The 12,643-nt window shown below is 42.0% G+C and overlaps 1 protein-coding gene across 16 annotated transcripts in view; it reads right to left on the bottom strand.

Annotated features, from left to right (window-relative positions):
• Positions 1 to 12,643, bottom strand: part of EBF1 (EBF transcription factor 1) — a 385,100-nt gene that overhangs the window by 139,477 nt on the left and 232,980 nt on the right. For all 16 annotated transcript variants that reach the window (XM_069484298.1, XM_069484282.1, XM_069484285.1 and 13 more), the window contains one exon: positions 693 to 774. In XM_069484298.1, the coding sequence (XP_069340399.1) occupies positions 693 to 774 (82 nt within the window). The remainder of the gene's footprint in view (positions 1 to 692; positions 775 to 12,643) is intronic.

The raw sequence follows: 12,643 nt of genomic DNA, 5'->3' as shown, positions 1-12,643 counted from the left end.
GCCCAAGTGCCATTGTGTGTTTTAGAAGTTAACACATTTGTTTTTCAGTCCACTTCCTTTAGTACATGTGTAATTCTGTAGGTTCACGCACCACTCAAACGTTAAAGGGTGGCGGGTCTGATTGAGGCTGGAGAGCACTTACACGTGCTGCATAAGGACATTTTTGAAACAGAACTGAGTGTCACTCATATTGTCCTAGGCATGCTCTGCTTAATAACGGGTCCATTTAAAACAGATAATTATTGCTAGCAATGTCCGAGATTGGAAGAGGAAAGCAGAGAGAAAGGAAGGAGGAAGGGGCTATAATTGTAACACAGAACAGTTTTATCAGTTTTACTCTTTACTCTTTTTTACTGGTTTTCTACCTATAAAATTTTAGGCAAAACATTCATCATTTCTATGTCCTTTACTTAACCTGTGGGGATTTAGGCATGTGAGTCCACTCAGGAAGCCAAAACTAGACTCAAAGGACATCACTATCTCAAACAGTGAACGCAGGTGGTACTGTCCAATTCTTCTCTAATAAAAACAACAGCTCCAAGATTGCAGATACCCAGGGGACCACGGGCCTCACCTGCTCCTCACCCCTGGGGAAATGACACTACTCTCTCTCTTCTCCTGCCTAAGACTTCTTCACCCTCTCCCGACATTCATGTCCTTATTGAGATTTAAGAAAGACAAGACTGACCCACCTGGAATCTCCGCATGTCGCGTGGGTTTCCTGCATTCTTTAGGCAATTTTGGTTACATTTGAGGAAAAATTTCAAGAAGAACCTGTGAAGAAACACATTATCATGGTTAACATTTCAGTTCTGACACAGGAAGGAAAAAAAGCAATAAGTCACTTCTATTGTCTTTACACGTGTTCTGAAATATTCAGAATGGGGTTAGAGCTAGTATTGAGTTTGAGATTTTAGCCTTTGTTTTGTATCCAAGCTGGACCTTCCCTATAAAGGGGACACTCTTGGCACAGCCAACAGATCTCACAAAACAATTAAGTCCCCAAGGAAATATTTTCACTCATACAGAGGGAAAGTCTTCGCCATAATTTAAGATAGGTTTCAATGCGATATAATTGTCTGAGAATTACTCATGGTCCCCAACAACAACACGTAATTTAAACCCTATAAATTCACAGATGATGAGATGCTGAAATACATGCTGGACGAATACAAGGAATTGGTAAACATGTTTTATCTTAGCCTTTCCAAATAAAATGTTTTAATTAGTAGTACCCATGAGAAATAGGTATGATTCACATACTAACTAAACTCCTTGGGTTTCTCAAATATCTCCTGAATGTTTTTCTTCCAGTTCCTGCTGTGGACAAGAGCTATTTGTGATTGAATAAGGGTCTTCCTGCCTCACCGCCACCTTGGTTTCTGAAGTGGTTCTATGGTGAGATCCGTAGGTTTCACTTGCTAAGGTGACCAAAGGTCCCAATTTGCCAAGAAAAATCCCAGTTTATACCAGCTGTACTGGTGTAAGTATTAATAGTACCTACTTTAACTCTAAAAAATGTCCTGGTCTGGGTGATAAATTACATGGTGGCCCTATAACTTTCTGAGTTATTTCTTATGTAACCATTGCGTTTGTTAAAGTCCATCATGGAAATGAAGACTCTATTAAAGGTGTCATATTAGGGCATTCATGTTGGCCACCTGTAGTTAAGCCCCTCCACCTGCCCGTGTTTGGGAAAGAAGGATTTTCAAAGCCACCTAAGTTCTGCAATTCCTTTTACTTTTAGTCCTAGGTGTGCCTGTGGATTTCAGGCCCAAATATTTCTCAAAAATATCAGAACGCATCAAATTCCTGGTGAATTCAATTCTTGTAAGGAATTCTCTTTTCTTCGCCTTTCTCCCACTTCAACTCTACCCTGGAGTAAAATCCCCACCTCAATACACTTAACCTACAAAGCATGATCACCCCACAGTGCCACAGTCTGAATTTAGCTCTGAGCCCAGTGTCTATCAACCACATGACGCTGGGGTCTTCTATAATAAGGACGTCACACAAAGATATACCGAGCTCAGCCAATTTCTGAATACTAAACTGAGAGAAGTCCCAGAAGAACCTCTCTCCTCCCTGGTCTCTTAGAATCTGCTAAGATGAAGAGTATGGTGTCGGAATAAGTCTTTAAAGAGAAACAAAGACTTTTTCAACCAAAAGAATTAACATTTGAAAATGCAAATGTCTTCTTGAAATGGCTCTTTCTACATCATACAACATTTGACTGCCCATCAGTAAAAGCAGGGCTCCGAATAATCACCCCAATTCCTACTTCTCTCCACAGAAGCCAAAGCTTATCAGCCCCCGTTCAGGATAAATGATTCATGGAACGTCCCTGAAGCTCAACTGTGTGAAATGAAACGCAACTCTGGGTGCTCTTCCCCAGTACCAAGAGCAACACCGTCTCTTTCAATAGGGTAGACTTGGGAAAGGAAGGGGGTTTCAGGGAGTGGTCAAAACCCCAAGTCCTTTTGCATTGTCCCGTTCCTCTGAGCTCTCAGAAGGCACGTGCTGGGTGGCCCTACGGATCACACACGCCTTTCGGAAACCATTTAATGTGGCAGAGCTGGTAGCTGTGATTTTCCCAAGTTGCTGGGGTTCGAGCCTATATCCAGAGACACCTGAGAGGTGTGAAAACTGGCTGCTTCTTTCAAGAACAGCTAGTTGGAAGGGCATATTGGAAAGCTGCTCCAAGCCTCAGGAGAGGGCTGATTCCCAATAAATTGGCCATGAGATTTGGTATGGGAGGGTGGAAAAGTACAGCCTTTAGAGAAACCCAGACTGAGATTCTTACGCTAACCCTGCCAGGTACTACTCGTGTGACTTTGGATAAGGAGCTGGACCTTTTTGCATTACACTTTGCTTACCTATAAGCTGGGTCCAATAACAGTCCTTCCCTCACAAGGCATCGTGAAAATTAACTGAGACAATGTACAGTGCCTGACACATGGTAAGCACGGTGATGGTGGCAGTAATACAAATACTGGCTTCCGTGCATCCGGTGCTACCTTGTGCTCAGCACAGTGCCAAGAAGTTCAAATACGTTTTCTCATATAATTCTCCAAAGTCACCCTGTGTTTTATTTTTTTCTTTTAATTTTTTTACTTTTTAGAGACAGAGTCTCGTTCTGTCACCCAGGCTAGAGTGTAGTTCCACCATCATAGCTCACTGCCTCAAACTACTGGGCTCAAGCCATCCTCCTGCCTCACCCTTCCGAGTAGCTGGGACTACAGACGTGTGTCACCACGGCCAGCTAATGTTTTTTTTTTTATTATTATTATTTGCAGAGATGGGAGTTTTCCTGTGTCCTCCAGGTTGGTCTTGAACTCCTGACCCCAAGTGATCCTCCCAAAGTGCTGGGATTACAGGCGTGAGCCACCACACGTGGCCACCTCTGCTATGAATCCCATTTTATAGATGAGAAAACTGAGATTCAGAGAAGTGAAATAACTTGCCCAAAGGTTAGTAAATGTGAATCTAGAATTCAAAATCAAACAGCGTAGCTCCAGAGACTGTGCTCTTAACCACCATGCTATAGTAATTTTAGTAACAACAGAAGTAGTGCAATAATGACACATATACTAATGGTACCATTGATAGCAACGGTGCTGTCACAGCAACTGTACTGACAAGAGGAAAGAAGAGCAATCATATTACTAAAGAGTAATGATTAGCATTATTATTTTCACAAGGGCAACGTGAATATCATGGAGGGAGACGTCATTGCCATTCTCCCTCCAGTGGGCTCCCGCGCCTGGTTCCCCGGGGTTGATAATATTTGCCGCCTGTGTGTGTTTAAGCCATTTGATCCCAGACCCGACAGCCAGATTCAGGTTGTGTTAGAAGGAGCTGTCAGCAAACCCTCTGGCATCTTCAAGTCAGACAACTGCTAGCCATCGTGAGGGGGTCCATCTGGTGCCAAAATGGATTTTGAAAGACAGGCAAACAGGACATTAGCTCTGCCAGAGAGAAACAGAATCAAGGGAGCAGGGGATCTTCTGCTGCAAAGATGAGCCGGGGTGAGGCGCCTGTCAGCAGCCCGTCGTTAGCACAGCAGCTATGCCGGGCACACAGCGGATCCCCGTTACCCCAGGCTGGCCTGTCACCCGGCATGCTGGCAGAGGCTCCTGCCCGCCCCCTCCACAGCGGATCACTTGCTGAAATTGAAGGCTTGACCATCTGTCGTGGGGAAGACACGGCCGTCAACTGGTGCCTGGGGCCTCGCACAAGCCCTTATGTGGCAAAGATGCTCTGAAGGGCCAGTTCTTTGGGGGAAAGCCAGTCCTACCCCAGGGGGAGCCTCAGAAATTCTTTCAAAGTTTTCCCCTGAGGAGATGCCAAGTGTCTGACCCTTGCGGATCACACTTCCTTAAAGGAACTGAGAAGAGTTAGAAGGAGGAGTTAAAAATATCCCCACTGAGAGACAGAGTTAGACATGGCACACAAATTTGGGGGATGATTTATCAGGCTAAGTTTATAAGGCCTTTGTAAGCTGGGGGGGGACACGAGCACGTCTGCTGGCCTACGGAGAAGCTCTCAGATTCCGAGGGGGCTTTCAGCAAAGCGGAGGTTACTGTAACTCAAAACCTCACTTTTGTCTAATGAATCGCCGCATTTTGTGTGGCGGGCGTGTTTGATAGAGTGTTGTCGGGAGAAAGAGTGTGGCAGCCTTACCCCAACTGTGGGAAACTGACCCACAGCAGGACAAAGTCGCCATTGACCCTGTGGAGTTCCATAAACTCCAGGAAACCGCCTGACCAGGATCCAACTCCTTTTTAACTCAAGTCTTTCTTTTTTCTTTTCTTTTCTTTTCTTTTTTTTTTTTTTTTTTTTTTTGAGGGGGGAGAGAGGAAGGTAACGAGAAACTCGACACCTTTCTGTTAACTTTTAGTATGAATAATATCATCTTGTGTTCATGCAATGTGTTAATTATTCAGGACACTTATATCCCCAGTATCTCACTGAATCTTCACGGAATTCCTATAAATTAGGTCTGCCAGGAGTTATCAAAGCCACTTGACAGGCAAGAAAACAAAGACAACAAAATGAAGAGATTTATCTACAGTCGAAAACTAATCTCCTAGATTGGCCAAAAGGACTAGTTATGGTATGAGTTTTCCATGAATTACAGGACTTTGCAAGTGGCCTTAACCCTCACTTAGTCTAACTTCCTCATTTTGCATATGAGGAAGGTGAGAGATCAGGAGACATGACAATACTCACGTGGTTAATAATAGTTATGAGAGCCATAGTGATAATACACAAGTCCTAACTTCTAGTTCTATGTCCAGTATAATACTAACTTCTGCAAAGCTAATCCAGTAAGAGCTCAATACTTGAGCTCTTGAACTGTTTAGTCTACCATCTCAACTAGGAAAGCAACCACCATAAAACCAAAAGTGACATCCTATTAAAGGTTGTGTTTAGGCACAGCAATCAGGATGACATAGGACATTAGCGCACCATTGAACTAACTGAACCAAACATAAGCATTTTTAGAACAAAATTGTTTATTTAATGCTATGCCTTTACCACATTTCACTGACCAATAGATATTCAGTGTCTAGACTGAGTAGTTCCCATGTGACTAGCATAGTACTGGAAACCAAAAGTTAACTCTGGACTCCCCCCAAAAGGAAAATTAATTGAATTAGCCAACAGGATTTGACTCATCTACATGAGGAGGTAAAATTTAAAAGAAAATCATCTGTGTATACACAGTACAAGTCATAGGACCTAGAACCCAGTGAGTTTTCAGTAAATAAATACTTGTTCAACTAAACAGAATCTAGGGCTTCCAAGGGACAGAAATAGGAGCCTTCTATAATAAAGGCAGTGGTAGAGCATACTGGACGAGAGCTTAGGTTGGACATAAGAGAAGCTTGGGTAAATTTCAACAATTCCCTGAACCCCACCAGCCTCATTAAAACATGAGAATAGTATCTCTCTCCTAGGACCACTGTGCGGTTTTCATCATAATCCTAGCTTTACTGCTTAATTAATTGTATGATATTAGACAAATTATTTGACCTCTCTATGCCTCAATTTTATCATCTGTAAAATGGGGAAAATAACAGAACCTACTGTAGAGAGTTAATGAGAACTAAATGAGAGAACACATGTGGAGTGTTTAAATAGTACCTGCCATAGAGGAAGTGACAGTTCTTTTCATCGTCATTTATCCCTGGCAACTGCTCAATGCCTAGCACTCAGACACAAAAAATATTATTCTTCTCTCTTTAAATGTTAAAGTTAAGAAAAGAAACACAGACCTATGTACCCAATGAGAACAATAGGTTTCATTGAATGATCTGCAAAAAACAAAACAAAACAAGAAACCACCACCAAGGAAAGATGATAACGACCACAACAGCTTTACCCAAAGGAAAGAGGCTGTGGCTTAAATCACAGAGGACTCCAGCTAGTCAGAACTGAAGGGCACACACAGTAAAACTGTCCATTAGGCAACAGCTTGTACCTCATTAATTATTATGCAAAGCATTGCAACAGAGCTGGGCTGAGCAGGTTGAGTTTTTACCTCCCCCAACCCAAATTCTGAAAAATCACGTTTGGATGTTTGCAGCTGCTCTCATACTGTGCAGGCGGGAAAGGAAAGGCATCAGGGCACACCAGTCCCAGACATAAAACCCCCATTTGCAATCTTAAGGCTCCCTGAAAGTTCCTCTGACTTATGTCCACAGATGGTTATGTGGCAGATGATCCTTCCCAAAGATATTCAGGACACGGAGACTCACTCTGGCCCAGTGCAGGAAACAGCTGTGTGGGAACAACTGTGGGGTCCTTTCTGTGTGAAGTTCAAGCTGCTCCCACACACACACTGGAGAGTAGAAGGCGAAATGCTTCATGATTTAAAGGGCCTCTTTGGAGGAGTTGTTTCCATAGACTGCACCATGACCTTTGCTTCGACAGAGAAGTGCAGGAATGCTTGCCTTCACGGCCAACCTACTGCCCAGAAATAACCAGGAAAATCTTTTCAATAGTACAAAGATTCTCTCAAATTAAAAATATTTAACCAGGCTAGGCATGGTGGCTCACGCCTGTAATCCTAGCACTCTGGGAGGCCGAGGCAGGAGGATTCCTTGAGGTCAGCAATTTGAGACCAGCCTGAGCAAGAGTGAAACCCTGTTCTCTACTAAAAATAGAAAAATTAGCCAGGTGTGGTGACATGTGCCTGTAGTCCCAGCTACTCGGGAGGCTGAGGCAGGAAGATCGCTTGAGCCCAGGAGCTTGAGGTTGCTGTGAGCTATGATGCCGCCACGGCAGTCCAGCCTGGGTGACAGAGTGAGACCCTGTCTCAAGGAAACCAGAAAACACCTATCTCATCCAGACCTCCTGAGCTGCCAGGACCTTTTTCATAAATGCGGTCACTACCTTGTGGTAGTCCCCAAAGATACAGAGCTCTGTGAAGCGACAAACAAGAGTCCCACAGCCACTACCACAAAAACAAACAAACAAACAAACAAACAAAAATAACAGATCTCCCCTGGAAACTGAGCAAGCCAAAGCAGTTAGAGAAAACTCTATTTTCAAAGTTGAAGACAACTTTGAGTTCCTGATACACAGAAGTAGTTGTAGAGTACAGTTCATCCATGTGAAAATCTGATACCCACAAGTCTGCCAAAATCCCAGGATGCCACAAGGCCGGGCTGAGGAGGCCAAACCTTCCTAAGGGTAAAGGTTTCTCACTGCCGGGCTGAATTCCTTTCCTTTTCCGACAGTTAAACGCACTCCTGAGAGAGAACTTCCTTGACGTAAGCCCCCACAGTTCTGTCTGGGAGGTGGGGAGGAAGAAGACCATGGAGGGAATCCCACCAGTGAAGCCAGTTCTCTCCTCCCTCCCCGCAGCAGAAGGTGACACGTTCCCAGGTTGTGGCACTATCTTGGGGATCCCAGGGGAAGAGCATGTGGCTACCTCTATTATTGGCCACTGACTTCAAGACGTTTACCTTTTCCCCTGGCCAAGGTCTCTCAGATCTTGGACATTTCTGGAAAGTGTTCTCAGCCTGGAAGGATGAACATGATCAACTTGAAAAGAATTCATTACATCAGAGCTCAGACTTTGGCCTTGAGGGAAGGACATAATTAGTGGCAAGGATTAAAAATTTGAAAAAAAAAAAAAAAAAGAAAAGAAAAGAAAAGAAAAGAAAAGAAAAAGGTGTTGGGATAGCATAGCAGCCAACTAAAGAATTTAAAAATAGTTTTAAGGAAAAGGACCCACTGCAAATAGGTCTCCTCCTGCTGGAAGTCAAATCTGAAAGGTAGGGAAAATGCTTGTAGAGGACAGGACACATAACCAGTGACCAGCGGGGAAAGAACAAATTGCAATTCTTTAGAAATGACACTGAGAAGGGAAGTCAGAGTGAGGCTGCTGTCACTTAACTCTGACCTCTGCCTATCTGGCCCAACTTACCCCCCTAGCAGGGTTTGACTGGAAATTATTAAATAAATCAGAAAGGGTGACACCTCCAAAGAATTGTAAGCTCACGTGTGGTGGAGAAGATGTTCATCTTCAGGGATACTCTTTTACAAAGGTTATCCAATTCCAAGTGTTTCTTGCTAAAATGTATTAAGGTACAAATTCTGGCCCTGGGCAGACATTTAAAGTTATCCTAATAGTTTGATAACAAACCATTAGCAGGAATTAGGCAGATACCAAAACCAAGTGTTTGTCTACCTTTCTTGGTGCTGGGGACAAACTGAGGACATCGTTGCCTTAAACTGTTTCCATTACAAGGAACACAATCTGGAGGGAATCACAGGGCACAGAGTTCCTGCAGACCTGGGACAGGTTTTGAGCCCAGCATCGGGTCTTGAACTTCTAGGTTACTGGTACAAATCTCTCCCCGGGCTGAAAAAGATGCAGGTGCAGGTGGCAACTTTGCTTCAGTAACAGTGAACCACCCCACAAAGCAAGCATAAAAAATGAGGCAGGAAGGAGCCACAGTACCTCAACTTGGTATTAATAGCTATTATAGCAAACACATGAACTAGAACACATGTAAGGCTCTATTCTAACTTCTTTGCAGGTATTAATTCATTTACTCTTCACAACAATCCTATGAGGTTCTATTTCTATTCCCACTTTATAGATAATGCTACTGAGATGTTATGTAATTTGCAAGATTTCCCATCCAGTAACTGGTAGAGCCGGGATTTGAACACAGGCCGTTTGGCTCCTAAATCCACATGAATTAAAGTGCATCCATTTGCATGTTATATATGTTATATCCTGGGAGTGCAGATAGTTAACCGTATTTGGCTATAATCTTGTCATCATCACCAGATTCATTCAGAATCAGAGCTGAAGCCAGTTCTGCGTAAGCATTTCTGGCACTTTCACTAGAACATAACCAATTATAAATTTTAATATGTTTCAATTTTGCTCACGACCATTCTCACCCTTTTTGTGATTTCTCAAATGCATTTTAACCATAATGAAAGACCAGTGAGTGGTTGGGTATCAAAACCAAACCAAATATGGAGAACGATGGCCAAAGCAAAACCAATGTCATCTGGGTCTCTTGGGAGAAGTTGATGAACATCATCGTAAGGATTTAAGTTATGGGCTCCCCCCAGTCACTACCTTTAAATGTCTTTCATGCAGACAGAAAGCCTGCAGGTTGAAAATGAAAGGATTTTAATATCCCCTTGTTCAATACACACGTGTTAAAATTTTAAAGCAGATTCATTTAGAATCTGATGTCAGAATTTCACTTTTCCCATCTAAGGACTCAAAGGGTTTCGATATTAATGTCCCCTGTTGCGGTGACAGATGCCAGGGAGGGATCAAGAAGTTCAAATCCACAGTAACTGAGGCATGTAGCAACACTCGACTTACTATCCTTTTCAAGACTTTATAAAGTATAAATGTTCACTGTCATTGATTCATTCACTAACTCACCAACGAATCTGCATTTTTCAGAGAACCCAATACGTACTGATTCTTCTCACTTGATACCAATTGTACTAAGATCACAATGACTTTGGTTCAAGTTTTTCTCCAAAAAAAAATAAAAGAGAAGAAATGTACTTAAATTCAAATTTCCAGGAAAACGTTTGCCTCTTAGGATGATAAGAGTATTTGAGCAATTGCCAAAGAAGGCTGAATATTTTAAAAGATTTATCTGCTGTGGGTATTCTGGCAGGGGCTGGATCGGTGAATTTTTCAAAATCCCTACTAATGTGAATAATGTGCTTTTCCAGGCACATTGCTCCCCTACACTTCCCTTTCCAGCATCCTTTGCCTCAGTCACATCAAGCTACATCCTGTGCCCTGAACATGGAGTCTCCTTCCTGCCCTCACTGTGGGCTGCACCCCTGGGTCTGAAATGCCTTCCCTACTCCCACGCCATCTTGGCTTCCCATAAGCCCACTTGTCCTTCCAGGTGCGGTATAAATGTACTGAACTCAGGAAACCTTCCTAAATACCCACAGCTAGAATTAATCACTTCCTCCCACACTCCGTTGCAGCACTTATCACGCTTGGTCTCCACTACAAGTACTACAGTTACTTGTGCAATCACTGCCTCCTCCATGACACTGCAGACACCTTGAAAGTGCCCTTCTATTCCCTGCAGCACCTAGTGCAGTTGTATGTGGAAAACACTGAACAAATATCTGACTTGAATTAACTGTAAATATTAATGGCAGGTAACTTTGAATTTTGGCACAAAGATTATTTTTCTTCCTTCCATTTTTGTCTATATTTTCTGAATTTCCTATGAATAGGCACTACTTTTATGAAAAAATAAACAACTTTATTATAAAAATTGAAGTGAATATCATTCAGCAGAGAACCTAGGGAATGTTGTTCCCATCTTGCAATGGGTAAATTAGGAACTAGAGAGGATGAGTGGCTTTCTCAAAGTCTCTGTACTCTACGATTTGCCATTTAACTCAAATGAGAACAGTTAAGACCTATCCAGCCACACTCTATAAAATGGAGATAATTTATTAGTTTCATATATGCATAATTCATAAAAGAATATCAACTGGGCAGATTCCATTGGTGTTCATAATTTCCTACATAAAACTTTCCCAATATCAAAGTTTAAAATATTATCTCTAAGTTAAAACGGCCATTGTTCTTAAAACATTTACGTGTAACCCAAAGGGATTAGAGGCATGTAACTGAAGTCTGAAATGAATCTCCTCTCTGCAGAATTCTACAGACCATTCTGTTAACTTTGTTGAAACCCAATATTTAAAATTCTTTACTGTTTGCTATTTCTTCATTTAGCCTATTTCCTGAGGTCATCCATTTAGTCATTAAGTATTTACTGAGCACCTACTATGTGCCAAACCAAACGCATACAGAGACAACCCAGCCCCTGCCCTTGTGGAAACTCGCCAAGGGACAGTTCTTGGTCCATCTTCTTCAGAACTACTGGAGAAGTTTGCCCTGGCAGAGACAGAGTAGGGAGTAGGGCCTTCAGAGAATTCTGATGCACACTGAAACTTGAGAATTGACAGCTAATTGATTTTAAAAACCAGCAATAATACCAATACCATGAGATAAATGAAATGGTGGAGTTCTGTGCTAGAAATAGTGAACTGCAGAGAAGGGATGGGCCTCTAATCACGTATCATTGAAATTTAGCATAAAAACATACGTCAAATCACTGCTGACTAAAATTTAAAAAAAAAAAAAGAAATTCCCTCACCCTTCCCTTCTTATCCCTAGCACAAGCTGCCAAGGAAAGCTGATATTTGGACATTTTTTGCTTCAAGAAAAAGAAACAAACTCAGCTTTCTACCAAAAAAAAAAAGAAGACAGACATCAGCTGAAAAAGCCATTCCCCAAGAAAAAGGCACAGAATCTTTGCTAAGGATGAAAATTATTTTAAATCATCATCACCCTTTTAAAATTCTCACCCCCTTTGTCTTTTCTCTTTTTTCAACACGCTTTCTCTTATCCCAATCTTAGCATCTCCATGTTGCCTGCCATACCCCGGGCTCACAAACCATTGGAGATAATGAATTTAATTTGAGCAATGGCTTTCATTGGGAAAAAAAAAAATTACTGCATCCCAACATGCCACACAAGCTGAGTTCAGATAAAAACAAGTGACTTCTTAATTTGGATTTAAAGCTTAGAATCAGTCTCCAAATAAAAATGACCAGTGAGCATCATGCCCACAGAGCACTGACAATAATCTTATGAGGTCCAAATTATTCCAGTTTATATTATGGACGATCCAATAAGTCTGTGTGTTCTAGTCCATAAAAATATAAGAAGAAATTTATCACTTTGAAATCATAATGCAAAATAGAGTCTGACACTTTATTAAGCAGTATTTCTCATGATATCATAAGGATGCTGATGGAAAATGAAACTAAAGCAATATCAAAGAGGAACAATGACACCATTTAGACCTTCTGAGGGTGCTTTGTAGCTCACAGGTCACTCACTTGCCCTCCCCACAACATGTCACTTTTGAACAGCTTCAGTTTAAACCAGAAGCATTGGAAATACAACTCTGATAAAGCTTTTATGCTATCACAAAACTTGGGTCATCATTTACCAAACCAAAGAATGCTAGACTGGAAGGAGAACTTAGAAATGATCTAATCCAGATATTCTTAACCTAGAGTCAATGGGTGGCCTACATGG

Source organism: Eulemur rufifrons, chromosome 10 (assembly GCF_041146395.1).
Source record: "Eulemur rufifrons isolate Redbay chromosome 10, OSU_ERuf_1, whole genome shotgun sequence".
NCBI classification, from domain to species: Eukaryota; Metazoa; Chordata; class Mammalia; order Primates; family Lemuridae; genus Eulemur; species Eulemur rufifrons.
This window is presented reverse-complemented; position numbering and strand designations above follow the sequence as displayed.